This window comes from Centroberyx affinis, unplaced genomic scaffold, assembly GCF_046629955.1.
Source record: "Centroberyx affinis isolate AG114_WGS23_722 - 3 ecotype Tasmania unplaced genomic scaffold, CSIRO-AGI_Caff_v1 ptg002100l_1, whole genome shotgun sequence".
Taxonomy (NCBI): domain Eukaryota; kingdom Metazoa; phylum Chordata; class Actinopteri; order Beryciformes; family Berycidae; genus Centroberyx; species Centroberyx affinis.
This window is the reverse complement of record NW_027280426.1, coordinates 94,802-112,113: the sequence shown is the minus strand read 5'-3', so window position 1 is coordinate 112,113 and position 17,312 is coordinate 94,802. Positions and strand designations below refer to the sequence as shown.

Sequence of the window (17,312 nt, the reverse complement as noted above, 5' to 3'; positions counted from 1 at the left end):
GCGGGCCCTGCCTCCCGGTTGCAGGCCTGCCTCGAACTAGGCAGCTAGACGGAGCGACTTAAGTAGGTCAAATAGAGGCGACTAGTGTGAAGCTGGTCAGATGGTTATCAGTCATTTTCATACCACAGGGCTACGTTTGGCCCAGGTAATCCCTGCTCACATAGCACCGTTCCAGTAATGATGACAGCAGAGCTCGGTACTAACTCGCATACAGACGGAGGCAGAGAGGAGTAAGGCGGGAATAAGTAGTTCAATATGCATGTGATAGACAGGGATTTGTTTAGGCAGTACGGAAACCACTACAAGCTTTACATGGAGATGCACTCTAACCCCATATTCATCTCTATCCAGGCATTTAGGTCTTATATAAAGCCCAACTCAGGAGAAAAGAGAGAAGAGGCCTGACCCAATACTACTGACAGACTGAGAGGCCCAGAGCAGAGAGAGAGAGGGGGGGGGAGAGAGAGAGAGAGAGAGAGAGAGAGAGAGAACATGACAGACAGGGACACAAAAGGAGTGAAAGGAATGGCAGCGGCAGAAAAGGGATGAAAGGGAATGTGAGAGAAAGAGAGGTAATGGCAGATTAGAAGGGAACTGAGAGAGTGCAAGGGAAGAGTGAAAGAGAAAGAACGCAGGAGGGGCGGGGAGTGATTTGTCTGGCTCAGATGGAGTCAATATTTGCTCCATTCCACCAATCTTATGGCAGGGGCTGGATCAAAGTGAGGAGTGTGTGCTCTGAAAAGGGTGCAGAAACCCAGAGGAGAAAACAGCTGACTCCAGGACAGTCTAGTCTGGATGCATCTGAGAGACAGTGACTGTTCCATAAAAGCAGTTTAGTTTCAAGTCAACCTCTGTCCAGGTGTAAGCACAGGTTTAAAGATTATTGGGGAGGAGAAGTGAGAGAGGAGGGGAGCTGAGGGTTAAAAAAAAAGGGTAAAAGAGGGAGATAAGAGGAGGATGAGGAAGGGAGGGGGGGTATTTATGGGTGGAGCGCTCTAATGAGGGGTCACAGTGGTCACTGGCGAGACAAGGACATGAGAGAGAGAGAGAAGGTCACCCCAGTTGGACCCTAATTGGCTGACAAAGCTGTTGAAATGACCTTGTTCCAATTATTCTCACAAAGAGCGATTCACTGCTGCCCATTCAGAGAAGCCACTGGGCCACATATGTACACATAACAACAACAAACAACGGGATTTATGTCTGTGTGAACGGGCATGTATGGTATGGCTTGGCACATAGCTCGGCCGTGCTTGGCACAGTACAGACCGGCGCACAAGAGATAGAGCGGAACGAGGCAGCTGGGTGATAAGTACTTCAGTATGTTTATGGTAGACTGGTTACAGAGTACTAAGGGTTATATTACAACCTGTGTTTAAAGGAACAAATTCACTTGTTGAAAAGTTATAAAAAAAACAATTCGGTTGTTTTCATGCAGCACACACACACACACACACACTGACACACACACACACACTGACACAAACAGCTGGTTCAACTCTTTGTCTGTCCAATAGTTATGTAACTCCTCAAATAAACTCTCTGTCACACATATATTCAAGGATAGTTGAAGAAGAAATTATTGCACCTCCACCACATACAAAAAACGGTTATGAAACAGACAATGAGTTCAGGATGATCCTCTGCAATATTTCACCCAGGCCCGAAGCCATGCCTGTGTCAAGGGTTTGGCCGCACACACCTAACCCCCCCCCCCCCCCCCACTCCTTTAGTCTTGCATGAATTGACCAGTCAATCTCTCCCTCCCTCTGACTCCAGATGCCAGTATCTCCCAGCCCACGGCCAGGTTCAGGTTACCCTCCAAAAGCAGGAATCCTTAAAACAACCTGAGGTCAAAGTCTGAGGTCAGCATCTGCTCTTCTTACTCCTCAAGGCTACACTGGTTTCTGCACAGCATACTGCGATGGGAGAATGAGACGGAGTGCAAGTTTACTCAACATTCATCTGACATAAAATAGAGCAGTGACACAATTCACGCTGGGGGAAACATGCAAAAGATTTGTGAATGGCCAGTTGAACACATTCTAGTACAAATCAGATTTCTACTGTGGCTTCACTTATATAGTGTAGCTGGAAAGGATCCATTGTTATTGTTCATTCAGCTTTCTAGAAACAGGTTTATCTTTAAATGAAACTATAGAAGCAGAATAATCCCAAAAACATGTGAATTTAGATATATCCTAAGCAAATTATGATGCTTGCAAATTATTATGTTATCCATGATTGTGCAAACCTGCAAATATCCTGCAATGATGATCATATAATTTTGTTTTTCCTCACCTCTAAAAACAGCCTACTTTGTTGTTATACTAGCAAAGATGAGTGAACAATGGTTAAAAATTTCCCAACAAAAACGGGCAATTGTATTAACTGGCCTGCCAGTTTTGAGAGTGGCTCTTGGTTAAGCTGCATATCTGTAGTCACTGATGCAGAACTAACTGTGTGTGTATATGTTTGTGTCTGACCCTCAGTTCTCCTGTTCTGCCCCTCGGTTTTATAATTCTCCCTTGCTTCTCTTACCCCCTATAAGATTTGAACAGCAACACAAGCAATATCCGATGTCAGAGCACGGCCGTCTTCCACGCGGGTTGGCACAAAGTCTCGCAAGCAAATTCAAAACTGATGCTTGCCTCTCCAGCCTTCCTTTCTCGCTCTTTTTCACTCCCTCTCATAAAAAAAATACGAATTTACAGTGAGTTGCTGGGAGAGAAGAATGGCAACTGTAAATATTTGTAAAGAGGCTGAGGGCAGGTTTATTCTCCTCCTCTCCTAAACTGGCCTAAGAGTCAACATGACCTCTGACCTTCCCCTGAACCATCAAACTCCTCCCTCCTGCGAGCGTTTTTCAACAGGTTGGCTAGAACAATAAACCGCATGCCTCTTCCACAGTGAGCCTCTTGATGGGAGAAAGACCTTCTTTCTCTGGCCTCTGTCTCGTCTCTCTCTCTCTCTCTCTCTCTCTAGGTATTCGTATTCCACCACTCTGATGACAGTAGGATCGGAAATCAGGTCAGCAGTGTGTTGAGCATAGCAGACATACTTGGGAGCAGACTGAAGCCAGCCTGAAACTGTACAGTACTGTGCTGATTTATGAGTTATCTGTGTGTCTGTGACTTCCAGGCCTGGCACAATCACCAGCTCTGTGTGCGTGTGCATGCAGAAGCATCCATTACTTTCAGACTCATCTGGGGCCAAATCTAAGCACACATTTAAATCAAAGGTGCGAACTACACACCGGTGGATTAGAGTGGAGACTGTCTGACTGGGTGAGAGAGCAGCCAGATCAAATAAAGAGCAATATAGGCAGAAACTCTTTCATATAAACTGCGAATTGGGATAGAGCTGAGGGAGAGTTACTGGACCCAGAAGAGAGAGACAGAGCAGGAGAGGGAAAAAGAGAGTAGGCAGTGCGGGTGGGCTGAGGTTTTGGGGTATCCAGTCGAAGTAGAAAGATCTCTGACAGATTTCTTCCACTGTCTCAGATTCAAGAAGGAATCCATTTGTGTGATTGTAGCTCGGCACAGTACACAGGCAAATGAGTCCCCACCCAACTGCATAGGCCTGTGTGTGTGCGTGTGTGTGTGTGTGGGCTAGTGCTGCTATCAGATATTTGCATGAAAAACATTTACCCCAGGCACACCTGTTGAACAGAGTAAATCCAAAGTAAGTCCAAATGATCTTGTGATATTCCCTCAGGTGGTCATTTACAATCCCCTATCTAAACATTACAGACACACACATACATACATGCACACACACACACACACACACACGCACAGATAACTTGGAAACGCAACACAGCCTAACTGGGTGGAGGGAAAGAGAGAGTCCTATTACTGCAAGCAAGAGTCCAAACCAATGTGTATGTGTGTATGTGTGTGTGTGTGTGTGTGTGTGTTGAGAAGAGGTCAACAGAGGGTCTTGACCGTCGGGTCCCTGTCACTGTTTGGCACTCGGTCCCACAGACCTCCTGTTATTGTTTTCAGTGGCTTCGCTTTCTAAGGCAGCCTTGGCAGTGATCACATTTTCTTTCTCTCCTCTCTTTCAACTCACACTCTTTCTGTCTCTTGCCCCAACTCTAACGCACACACACAAGCATAAAGGCACGAGCACAGTGCATGCACACACACACACACACACACACACACACACACACACACACACACACACACACACACACACACACACACACACACACACACACACACACACACACACACACACACAGGGGTTATTTATAACAGGGTGGAAGGGAAAGGCAGCCCGGCCTCACAGGGTCTATTTTGGGAGGGCAACCTTCAATCCATCAGGCTGACAGGTTCCCAGTGATACCAGCAGAACAATACAGCAGAGAGCCTGTTTATCTTCCTCTGACCAGCCTGCTAGCCCGCCTCCCTCACTGGGTCACCATCACCCTGCCTCCCTCCAGGAAAATGGGACTTCCAGGACACCAATGATCTCAAGTCCGGTCACTTTTACGACCGCTGTCACGCACCCAATACGCTTTTCCGCTATTAAATACATTCCCCGACTGATACTCTGCTGTTATTGTCATTTTTCTACTGTTTGTCATCATTATGTGCTCTTTACTTAAATAGATCGACGGTTCCTCATGGTTTTCCCACGAGGACTTGTGCCACAGCCGCCACACTGTCCCTGGTCTTATGTTACACTGCCGCAGATATCCATCTATACCTCCCTCAATTTTCTTTGTTATTGTCTTGCTATAATGTAAAAAGCTTTTTTCTGCCTGCCCCCCCACCCGCTTTCTCTTTTGGTCAACCCCTTTGGCTAAAAATAATTTCCTATGAACTCTGTGCGACTCCAAGCGTTGGATGAAGGATTGCTTTGTGTGTGTGTTTGTGTGCGTATGCAGAGAAAAGAGAGATAGGGAGGTAGAGGGTGGGCAAGAGGGGGGGGCAGGCAGGAGGGAGACTGATATTGTTATCTATAAAGTAATGGTTTTAGGAGTGTTTAGTGGAACTAATGGTATATATATGTCATCACTACACAACTACTGTGCAATGCTGGCCATGACTAAACCATACTTCATTTCCACACTTCACACAAAGCATACAGCAGAGTAAGAGCACAGACGTACAGCAAGAACTATAAATATTAACATGGTGTAACACCAAGAATAAATATCAATGAAAAAACACATTAATTCTGGTTCATTCACAAGGAGTGCTTTCTCAACAACATAACAATCAGCAGCCTTATATTTCTCACTTTGTAAAGCTCTTTGTAACTTTTGTTTTGAAAGTGCTATATACCGGTAAAATAAGTTTGTATTATTATTACTGTTGGCCCATTTGCTTTTAGATGCCCTCAGGTCTCCTGACAACCAGTAGTACTCTCGGCCTGCCCATTAGCATTACTGGCAACTACTGCCTAGAAATACAGGTGGAATTTGTGGCATTTCTCCTCATTCTACACAAGCTCCATTCTTGGACTACTCATACATGCTGATCAATTACATCTATGGATCCTACACATGAATGACCAGCCAGCAACTTAGTGTGGGTCAAATCCTCCTGGCTTGTCCCAAACATAGTGTGAATGTGCTCAATTGACCTTCTGTGTCCAGCTTACAGCAGAGGCCCCGTCCTGAACCCACCTCACCTCTCTTCCCTGGCCCAGTAAAGGGCTCCGATAGAGCTAAACACACAATCCACCGCCTTTTGCCAACTAGCTTTGTTGAAGCGGTGCCTTTGTCCAGTCTAGTCCGTTTATTCGCTTGGACCCCGACACCTCCCTCTCTCCCTCGCCTTGTGTGTCTCTGTTGTGACTGATGTCTTTTCCATTCTGCTGCCCTCTCTCAATTAAAGAGGAAAAACTTAAATCCTTTTCTGACCTTTACACTGACTTGCCTGTTTCCACCAAACACACATGCAAACACACAGCGCTGACACCGCTGCTCCGTCTCCTATTTTAGTCAAATCCCCCTCAGAATCCTCCCTTTCTTCCAGTCTTTTAAAGGTATGGCTGGTTTTCTATTCTGATATTGTGACACAGGCTTACGTAAGAGGGAGGTTTGCAGATTAAATGGCTTTTTGCTAACAAATTACAACTGTAGCCGGGTAATGCTGATATTAGACTGATAGTGGTCTTAAAATAGCCTTAAATCTCTTCACAGTGCTGTAACTTTTTAGGACTAACAGATGGATACAGTTGCAATTATATCAATGAGCAGTGAAGCATTTTACATATACTTTTATTACAAATTTTCAGCAACCAATTCTTCGACACATCCAACAGCATGAACACGTAAAACAAACATTTACATCAGTGACTCATCATCTCTGGGACTTTTCCTCAGAACTCGTCTTCATTGCTCCTTGAGTCTCGTAGCTTTGTGAGCAATGTCAGGACTTCCTCTACCGGCCTCCTCCCCAACTGCTTTCCTCCTCTGCTCCTCACACTCACTGTTCCACTCACACACTCCTTCTGCCCCAACACTGGAAACACACACAAAAATAACATGATTCATAATCAAAGTACTTTAAAATAAACAGCAATGAATGGAGAGTTTGAGTTTGTGTAGTAAATTACAAAAGCAATGGTAACAGGCCTATTACATTAAGTGCAGCTACAGTTTTCATCCTATTATTCATTTTTACCAAATATGTAGTTGTACTGGGCCAGCTGGGCTGAGCGAATCTTCTTATTTAAGGTCGCTCCCTGATCTTTGCTCAAATCAGCCATGAAGCCAGCTTCACGGAACTGCTGAACCACCTTATCAAAACAGAGAGGTATTTCACATAAGATCATATCTGTGAGCGCTCTCTCTCACATTAATGGGCAATCAATCACGATGGTTTAAGGCGTCAGAGAGAGAAAATGTGGTGTACACTTGGTCCGCGAATGCACTACACAGTAATCCTCATTCAGGACTGACCTGCTTGGCGTATGACTCGCTGTCGCCCCCCACAGGGACAATCATGACCTGGGCTGGGGACAACCACAGGGGCCTGGGTGAGGTAGAGAGACGGGATGGGTTAAAATACAGCTGTAGCATCATCATTTATGACGGTCTGGGAATCTGCATCTGACTCAGGGTTATTATTATATCAAACTGTCTTCTCACCATTTCCCTCCAAAGTTTTCAGCCAATATAGCGATCATTCTCTCCAGTGATCCCAGCACCGCTCTGTGGACCATCACTGGCCTGTGAGCCTGTCCATCTGGCCTGAGGCAAGGGCCAAAAAAGAGGGGTAAGAATAGAGTTGTCAAAAAAACAACAACTCTGAAACAAGGAGACCATAAGAGAAGAGGGGCAGACTAGCAAGAGGTGACAGAGGTTTAAGGCAGAAACAGGGAGTATGCTGGCCTGAAGTCATAAATTCAATAAAGCAAGGACTAATCTTTCATGATCAAGTTAGGCCAATATGTGGTTGGCCTTGTGCTATTCAACCTTAGTCCCAGAGTAATTACAGGAATGTAAAACAAGAAACACATGGGTTGGTTTATCCAGTAAACAATCAGAGCTTATGCTGCATGTGTTACAGTGTGTAGGTTTAAATCACTATATATGTAGGAATTGAAAAAGGACAGGAGGCCCGATGCACCAATCATCATTTTGTGACCGACTCACCCATCATACTGAAGATCAAATCTGATTGGCAGCTGGAAGTCCAACTGGATTGTAGCACACTGGTGTTGTCGGCCAATGGCATCTTTGATCTGAATGTCAATCTAGGAGGAGACATGTGGGAGTCTGTTAGGATCAGGTCTCACTTCTCTATTACAGCCAAGATTTTCATAGTGACATAAGAGGCTCAGTTGGAGAGCTTTGGTGCTGAGGGAGCTGCTGGGGACAAACTGCATTTTTGTGGGCAGAAATGGTTTTCAATGGGTTGCCAAGAGTAGCTAATCTAGCTAATTGTGGCTAACACACCCTAGCTAGATGGCTTTGAGGAATGTTGGTTTGTGTCATGGAAAGTGTGCATGTGTGTCTAACCCCACCCTGACTTGACCTACCTCGACTCTGCGCCTCCATGAACTGGCTCATGCAGCCTCTGCCTGAGGCTGACTTCTTGACTGACCTCTTGATGCTTAATGACTTCTCTCACTAGCAGTGGGAACACGAGGTCGCCTCAAAGAAATTGCCTTAAAAGGTGATAACTGTCAAATTTCTGCTTTGAATGCTTTTCCTGTGGCCAAACACAGTGCGGATTGTACCATTAAACATTCACACCTGTCTCCCAGAGCCAGGAGCAAAAGAGAGAAGTCTGTTTCACCCTGTAATCTGTGATGTCACACCAATGTACAGCTTCAGAAAGAATGAGTTAGATAAGATGGAAAAGGTGACTGTAAGGCCATGTTCACACTGTTAAGCTTATTTCAAACTGTCTTTTTGACATGAAAGACAGGCTGATAGTGGCTGTTGGTCATTATGGAAACAGAGTGCCCGTTGTGCAAGCCACTTTTTTAAATTATCAGCATAAAATGCATTTGAGGAAGTGCTTTTTCAGAAGGAAAAAAAAGAATAATATGAGCAGACCCAACAGGGCCCAGGATGATTTGGGGTTCTAAGCTGAACCCCCCAGATGATTTGGGGTTCAAAGCTATCAGCAGATCTGCTGATAGCAGACTGTGATCTGCAATTTCTGAACTTGTGTTTGGATATCAGATTCATTAACTGCATGTAGCCCCTCCCACTGACCTTTGGTCCGTAGAAGGCTCCGTCTCCTGGGTTCAGCTCCCAGCGCTCACCAAACTGCTGCAGACTCCTCTCCAACTGCTGCTCACAGAGAGAGAGAGAGAGCTAGCTAGCTAGTGGGGGTTGTGCACGGTTTCATGCACATAATGAACATCACTTTATTTTCCCTGTGTGTGTGTGTGTGTGTGTGTGTGTGAGGGAGCTTGGAACCATAATGTTCAATTGCACTCAATTGAATCAGCTTAAATTGCCCCAAGGCCTATTTAAAAGACATCCATGGGGAAGTAAAGATATACATCATGCCAGCAGCCCCACATAGAGTAGATCGTTATTACAGAAATACCACACACACAACCTGATTGGATAAGTGGATGTCGTTACCATGTCATTATGTTTAGAGAGCATTTTTCCTGTAGGTGTGATTTACTGGGCCCGGCTTACAGTATATACACATTTGCACAGCTGTGACTATCTGTGTAGCCTTTTGGCCCCTTAGCAGACATTGTGCATTACAAAACATGATAGTAAAGGGTGTGTGTGTTTACCTGTTCAGCAGTGTCCCACAGTTCAGGCTCCCCTAGGCATGGTGTCGGACGTGTAGAGAGGAGGCAGTGAAAGGAGAACCCAAACACTTGATACACAGTCCTCACAAAGTCCAAACAAGCCACAATCTCTTCTTCCAGCTGGAGAGTACGAATAGAAAAAAGAGGAGGGCAAGAACAAGAGGAAATAATTACAGAAATAGAAACCAAGGCACAAGAGTTGAGAGGGTTAAACTCCAAACTATTTGGGAAAGTCAGCCGACACGCTTACTGTCAACTCCTGAGCGCTGCAGAGATTGAATTAGTATTTCAGAGGTAAACATAATGAACTCTAAACATGTGACTCCTCTCTCTGTGAATCAATGGGACGCTAATAGGAGGACGGAGGAACACAATCAGTGTCCCGGGGAGTTTCCAGGGCAACATGTAGGGGTTTAGGATTACATTTACAGCTACAGAGATGCACGTATAGAGGTGTAATGTTTGGACAAAGATCTTCATTCAGTCCAGGCTGGAGCCTTTTGGAATGTCTGAGGAGTCATCGTTGTAGCCTTTCTAATCAGTGTAATATGGTTCTGTATGTGCTCCATTTACAGTTTCTGTTCCAGTTAACGCACGTTGAGAAGTACGCAGTGGTCTAGAAAATCAAAACGTGGTACGATACAAATGTCTGTCTGTCTGTATGTATATACTGTATGTGTACCTGCTCAGGCGTGCAGAAGATGTGAGCATCGTCCTGGCAGAATCTGCGGACCCGGGTGAGGCCACCCAGAGCTCCGGAGAGCTCATTGCGATGCAGCGCCCCAAAGTCGGCCCATCGCAGAGGAAGCTCCCGCCACGACCGCACACGCTGCTCAAACATAAGGCTAAAACACAGGAGAGGAAAGTCAAGGAGAGGTGAGTCCACGGAAGGACACAAGAGCGCAAGAGTGCATGTGTGTGCAGGCGCTCACCAGTGTGCGGGGCAGTTCATGGGTTTGAGAGCATAGGTCTGAGAGTCCTCAGATGTCACAGTAAACATGTTCTCACTGTAGTGTTCCCAGTGGCCCGAGCGCTCCCATAATGCAGTGCTATACAGAGTTGGGGTCACGACCTCGGTGAAGCCTCGCCTTCGGTATTCACTCTAGGGGAGGTCAGGAAGGAAGGATGGGGGGGTGAGGTGATGGGTGACACCGAGTGCAGGATGAAGGTCAGACAGTCACAACGTAGTAATAAGTGAGGGCTAATTGGAGTAATATCCTGACTGCTGATTTGAACATAACTATCCGCGGGATTCACTCTGCATAAGACTCTTCGTGTCATGTTAATGTATGTGTGTGTGAGAGAGTGACTGAGTGCACAAATGTGTGTGTGTGTGTGCACCTTTATGAAGTCGGTGAGTGTGTTGTAGATGTGGGCTCCTTTAGGCAGGAAGAAGCAGCTGCCTGGACTGACGTCATTGAAGAAGAACAGCTCCTGGTCCTGAGGAAAAACACGGAAACATGGCAAAATATTGACCTTTTACCCTCTACTTTTCACTTTTTCCTTTTAATTGATACCATTTTGTATACCTCTCTTATTTTAGCGTTTCATCTTACCTTACCAATGCGTCTGTGGTCCCTCTTCCGCGCCTCCTCCTGCTCCCTCTCCCACTCCTCCTTGTCCTTCTCCCCTGGAAAGGCCACGCCTAACAGACGCATCACACCTGAGGACTCCGCCTGATTGGCCAGTGTCACGGAGGACACCTGGGAGAGAGGAGGCAGAGAGAGAGAGAGAGAGAGGGAGTGAGGAGGAATGGAGTGGTCGGGGGGTGAAGAGAGACAGAGAAAGTAATGTCAGAAAAGAGTGAACAAAAGAGAAGAGGGAAGTCAGAGATGGGAAAAGAGAAAGAGAATGAATGGGGGAGGGGCCAGGAGAGGAAGGGTGAACCGATGAGTGTGACGGCGGCCTGACGGACGGCAGTGTTTGTAAGAGCCTAGAACAGGAAACTGGCCTCTGACAAACACAACATCCTGCTGCTGATATTTCCACCCTGGCTGCCATGGAATCCCAGTCTGCCCAGTGTCAATCCAGTATGGAAACTCCGCCCTCTGCCTGGATCAATCAGCATGGGGAAAATTCCACTAACCCAACATGTGGTCCCATAACAGACAGAGCCAAATCAGAATGAAACCTTTTATCCAGTAGACAGTTAGAAAAGAAATGTTTAGATCAGAAATGTCTTTTTTTCTGTTTTTTTCCTCTTTTCTTGTCTTGTTTTTTTTTATGATTGAGTATTATGTTCTGTTTTTAATGTTTGATGGAAGATTAGCCTATGGGCTAAAAGAGATCCAAATAAAAGAAGAAAGAAGGAAGCCTGGCATCTTATCATTTATCATGGGTGTGGCATTATTTCTTTATGGCATTGTTTGAACCTAATTTTGGCCAAATCAATGCAGCTAAAAAAAAATTGTAGAACTAAAACAGATGTAACTGTACTTGGATTTCAAGCCGGCGGCAATCAATCCAGTGGCCGCAATTTGATCAAATAGCTACTGCACCAAGTTAAGGAAATAATCTAATTTGGAGTCAGCTATGCAATGAAAATAGAAAGAAGCATGAAGAGAGAACACAAACAGAACTTAAAAACACAAGCAGAGAGGCAAGTAGAGAGGACAATCACACACACACACACAAACACACACCTGGAGCATCTTGAAGACCTTTAGGAGGCCGGTGTGCGGGAGAAGCGGGCCGCTGCAGACCGCTATGCTGTCTCCACACCTGAGACACAAAGAAAAGAGGAGGCAGGTTTACTCGGCCTGTGAGAGTTTAGAGGACACAGGTGGGCAAGTCAACATCAGGTGTGTGTGTACAGTGTGTGTGTGTGTGTGTGTGTGTACAGTGTATTTATACATGCCTGTACACTGTGACAGTGGGACCATTCATCTGCTCTTCAACAAGCTGCAGTCTCAGCTTACTGTTCTATAAAAAGAACACCCACAAAACACACAGAAAATTAATATCTGTCACAATTCAATTTGGGCAACAGCACAATAGCACATGGTCTGACCCTGATAAGCAAACACTGGAGCATTAGACAGTATCACTGGCACACCTTAAACAGGAGGCATTCCTACATGGTGAGTAACATCACTGCCACTGGCAATTATCAAAGGCAACATATATAAACACCCAATTACACAAGCCGCTACAAGTACAGTGCAAGCCAACATGGCTGAATGACGGCCTGCAATAATGTGGGTCCATAGAACACAATGCCTTTCTTTTTTTATTGTTATACTATGTTGTTCTTTTAGTTCATGTTTTGAATGTGACTTACAAAGGCTATTATATACTGTATGGGTAGAGGAAATTCACTGGCCCTGCATGATAATTTATAGCTAAACTAATGAAAGGCCCAGAGCAATAGAAGAAGGGTGAAAAGCATATAGGGCAGAGGTGATCACAAAACACCAATAGCCTATTCAACATCCTCTTTTTGGCAAACTATATCTTAAGAATAGAGTAGTTTTTGGATTCTGCGTGTGTTTTACAACAGAGGCCGCCTGTGGCCGATGGCAGACGAAAACAAACCCCAGTGAATGCTGACCTGGAACAGCTCTCGAATCTCTTCTGCATTCAGCTCCAGTCTGGACAGAGGAAGTCTGAGGGCTGCAGCCTCCTTACACCTCTCCTCCACATCAGTCAGAGACAAGCCACTGTGGGCGGGGACAGATCCCGTTAAAGCATAGCTGCAGAGAATAGGACATAGATAATAAGATAAATGGACAGTCCTGAGGATTATACAATAAATAATAACCCCAATCAAACATATTGCGGATAATACAATAATATTATAAGATGTAGGCCTCCACACACACAAAAAATGCACACTTCTTTCCTTCCTTTCTAGACTAATGGCTGGTCACTGTAGGGAAGAGATGGCGATCTATTCATAGCCTTCAAATCCGGAGCAAATGGTAGGGATATTTTGTCTGGTGTATTCTTTTCATTTACCCACTTTTGTTGATCTATTTTTCGGTTTCAGGTTATGTATTTATAGAAGAAAATGTTTAAAATATCAACATGTGACAAATACCAAAATATTCGACCCAACTCCGGAAAATTATTCATTTACAGACAGTTCCTGCCTTGAATGGGACAAGAAAGGGAAGAGGAAGTGGCCAAGGTTGGGATGCAATATGAGTCCAGAGAGAACAGAAAAAATAGAAGAAAGAAATAGTGAAACAAAAAGCAGAAAGGATTACAGGGAGATATATTAAAGAATTATATATAAGGAAAGGTGGTATTAGTTAGTCTGCAAAGGTATAGGCTCATCTAAAGTAGTACTGTGTTGTTACACACCTAATACTATAGTAGGAAACACCTACACAAGCTTGATCATTATAGGAGATGCTTAATTTCTAATGTGAAGAGGGATTTCATTCTGGGTTAAATTGTGGTTATACCAAAATGATCTTTGCAGTTTATTTTAGGCATTTAGCTGACGCTCTTCCAGAACAATTTATATGTAGTGAGCGAGCATTACTATTTTATACTGCGCTGACTGTTATTTTTGCATATTACAGTTTATTAATAAGAAGACTTTTGCACATTTCAGGTTAAATAGTGTATTAGAATTTATTGTATAGTATTCATTTACTGTGCTTTGTATCACTGCATTTTAATGTGCTAATGGCTCCTGCCCAGGGACTACAAATGCAAATTAGGCTCTGGCTATACTCTGGTGCAATATGTTATATTGTGTGTCCGTATCAAATAAACAAATAAAGTAAAGTAAGTAGAGCAGGGTTTTAGTGCCTTGCTCAAGGATACTTTAACAGGCCACATGGCTGTTGATGGACACAACAATGACTGCTGCAGGGTTCAAACAGGATATTCTAATTACAGGGAGGTTTTTCCAACCACTAGTCCAGGATAATATACTTTCATTGCTAAGAACTTCCAACCATTGATAAAAGTTCAAAGCTTTCACTTCAAGGAAACCCTTTCAGTGATGAAAGCAAACTGGGATTTCATGAGTACAATGACAATATTGATCACTGTGGCACGTCAATAGTTCAGTGAAGATTTATCCAGGCAAATTGGATTCCCTGAGATACATAAGATGAAAACAACCTGAGATGATACTCCTTGACATCTCACCCATGTTAAAATGCCTACTGTGATTTATTCAAACCAGATAACCTGTGGTCCTTTAGCAGAAATGGTCACAGGAGTGTCTCACCTATTCTCCAGCAGATGGTCACAGTAAAGCCCAGACTCTGACACTCCTTCCCTGCACAGCTCGGCACCAAACACCCCCTCCAGCACCCCACCCAGGACACACGCTCCTGTCCTCCATGCTGCCTATGAAAAGGAGGGTGGTACAAAGTAGATGAGGCATACAAATATAGAAGTAATGACAAAAAGAAAGCTTAAACGACTGTGGTACATTTCACACAATTTGGAGGAACCCAAATGAGTTTGAGAGAAAGGTGTGATTACCTGTTTACCCTCCACTGTGTTGAACCCCAGAAGCTGTAGTTCGCAGTCTGCCTCTAGGGGCCGTCGGAGCTCCCACAGCTCCCCATCCACCTTGCTCACCAGCGCTCCTTTCACACTGCATGGGGAGATGCAGTAACAACTGTGTTATATCACTGGAGTTATAAAAAATATAAGAGAAGGTATTCTGGATGTATCAAAAAAGACAATTCAATCCCATTTTACCGTGCACTTTGAGCAATAATGAGGGGCGTGGTTACACCAGCCTTCCCCTCTACTGTCCTGCCATCAGCCAATCGAATACTGAGGGACTTTCCTGTAGCTTCAACTCTGTTCCTATCGCCTTGCTTTTCCCTGAGAGACTCAAAGACCCGCAGTCGCTCAGACAGAGCAGGGGACACCTGCAGCTGGAGAGGAGAGGAAAGACGGACGTAAGGGTGATGGAAATGAATATGAAACAGGAGGCAGGAGGTTAGTTGGACGGTCAAGAGAGAAGAGAGGGAAGAGGGTGTATTAGCAGCAGAAAAGCAGGTGAAAGGAGAGTGAGACAGATGATCATCACAATAACAATATGAGATTTGTTTGTACTTATTCAACTTTATACAGAATGTAAAAAAATAGGCAAACTGATCAACAGAGAGAGATTGGGGGGGGGGGGGGGGGGGGGGGAGTGGGAGTGGATGATCTGGTTGGGTCCATCACAAACATATCAAATAAATACTCTGCATCAGGACATTTTGCATCCCAAACATACTGATGTCTATCCCAAAGTATCAATGAACCATAGCCAACAGGATTGAAAATAGCAGAAGCATTTAAATCAGAGAATACAATAGTTTACTTTAAGCTCTACTGACTGGTGGCTAGGTTGTCAGAACACAGCTTAGCTTAATTTCCACTTCAACCTTTTACAAAAACACAACTGGCCCAAATCACTGAGCTACATCACTCCCTGTCCTGGTGGCTAACGTTAGCTGTTGCACAGTACAGTACAGTGTTAGTGTTGTATGCACACCTTGCTGTAGCGCCTGTGCGAGCGAAGTGCTGCGCGAGCTGAAGACCGAGAGATCCCTAACCGTAACAGAAGTGTCACCACCATCCTAAACACACCCGTTTACGCACACACTACCATAATATTCTACATCACTGTCCCCTTGACTGCATGCGGCCATAACACCGGAAGAGGGGATTAAAACAACGGTGACGTTGATTGGCCAAAGTGGGAAAGGGGCGGCAACTTGTGACGCTCAGAGTGCGTGCACGTTCCGGCTGCATCTACACTGGGCGCGCGCCCACTGAGGAGCAGCTCATACGGATAGGGACATCCCAGACATTTAAAGGGTAATGCCCCGGTATAAAGAGCAACCACCAAGCATGAAAGGTCGAGGCATTTTAGACTGGAACATAACATGCTAAAATATTTACGAAAATTATGGCACATATGGGAGCTGGAGAGAGGTGAAGCAGAAAACAAAATGAAACCAGATCACCGAAACTGTGCTGCGCCTACAGTAAGTGATCCACTGGAGAGCAACCCAATAGATTTTAATACAGCAAGCCACAGACGTGCTGCATCACGACAGGCAACAAGGCAGATTAGACTCGGCGTGCTCCATTATAGCAAACTGCGCAATAAGCCACGATAGCAGTCTACAGCATACAGCTGCATTTAAAGTCTATTGCTTTGGTGCCCGAGGCATCCAATAAGTAGTCTAGTGTTTTTTATTCAAGCAAAAAGTCAATAGACAAAATCGAATTGGATACACTGAAAATGTTGCCATTTAAGAAAAACTGTCAACTACACTCTTACAACTACCTGACATTATTTACAGCATATATTCACGGAATTAAAACAAGAAAGCCGCGAGATGTAAAATTCTATGATATTTAACATTTTTGGACTACAGTCACCATTCAATACTATTTTCAAGGAGTAAGAAGAAACTTTTAAATCGGCTGGTGCATTGTGGAGTGGATAATTCAACCGGGATATACATTTACTATCTTAATAAACATCTTAGTCAATTCTAACAGGGATGTGATGGGGTTTTTTTTGTCCTTTTCATAAGAATCAACAGTAGTGTATGAACGTACTGGATATTAAGGACGTTAAGAGCTGAAGTACCACTGAACGGCCACTTGGGGGCGCTGCAACACTATCAAAAGCAGCAGGGGCCATCCAACTGTATCTTAAAATAGTATTAGGAGGAAATCAGTGTAATCAGAATTAAAATAACTTTGTTTCTTAAGCAACTAACTACACGAATACTTGTGCATTCATACAGCTGATAATTCATTAAAGGAGGGGTTCATCTCACTGGCCAATTAGTGACATGAATTAACTCTAATCCTAATTTACAGCATCTGGACCATTTCCCATTGTGCTGTAAGTAATCACTCGTCAATCACCCTATGTGGATTTTAATGGGCTTGTCTCCAGTATTTGCTCACACACTTCTCCAAATCTTTCTAATCCATGTTGAAATGTGGTGGGAAGCACACACAATTATATGGGTTGTAGTGGTTTGAGGCTTGGCACATAAACCAACTACCTGTTTGCAAGCAAGAGGTCTTGTTTTCCTCTTCTCACATACTACTAAAAGGCATAACAGGCTAGT

The 17,312-nt window shown here is 44.4% G+C and overlaps 1 protein-coding gene across 3 annotated transcripts; it reads right to left on the bottom strand.

The window, feature by feature from the left end:
* Positions 1-6,227: 6,227 nt before the first annotated feature.
* Positions 6,228-15,858, bottom strand: tars2 (threonyl-tRNA synthetase 2, mitochondrial). 3 transcript variants are annotated; one of them, XM_071531578.1, is made up of 18 exons: positions 15,710-15,858; positions 14,920-15,101; positions 14,698-14,812; positions 14,438-14,559; positions 12,800-12,941; positions 12,107-12,171; positions 11,892-11,970; positions 10,806-10,952; positions 10,591-10,689; positions 10,182-10,351; positions 9,932-10,094; positions 9,232-9,369; positions 8,690-8,767; positions 7,619-7,719; positions 7,112-7,213; positions 6,923-6,995; positions 6,645-6,759; positions 6,228-6,482 (listed from the first exon to the last, which is right to left on the bottom strand). In XM_071531578.1, the coding sequence occupies exons 1-18, from the start codon at positions 15,791-15,793 to the stop codon at positions 6,340-6,342; spliced, it is 2,118 nt and encodes a 705-aa protein (XP_071387679.1). In that variant the 5' UTR covers positions 15,794-15,858; the 3' UTR covers positions 6,228-6,339. The 3 variants fall into 3 exon arrangements, with proteins under 3 accessions (XP_071387679.1, XP_071387680.1, XP_071387681.1); XM_071531579.1 differs by having other exon boundaries at positions 12,800-12,908; XM_071531580.1 differs by lacking the exon at positions 6,645-6,759 and having other exon boundaries at positions 6,315-6,482.
* Between the last annotated feature and the right edge of the window lie 1,454 nt (positions 15,859-17,312).

What these genes read in the sequence shown, in the direction of transcription:
- tars2 (XM_071531578.1), bottom strand. Translation starts at nt 15,793, where the DNA reads ATGGTGGTGACACTTCTGTTACGGTTAGGGATCTCTCGGTCTTCAGCT. An exon ending in ATTATTGCTCAAAGTGCACG is followed by an intron (nt 14,813 to 14,919) that starts GTAAAATGGGAT and finishes CTCCCCATGCAG; the next exon opens with TGTGAAAGGAGCGCTGGTGA. An exon ending in ATGAACTGCCCCGCACACTG is followed by an intron (nt 10,095 to 10,181) that starts GTGAGCGCCTGC and finishes CCTGTGTTTTAG; the next exon opens with CCTTATGTTTGAGCAGCGTG.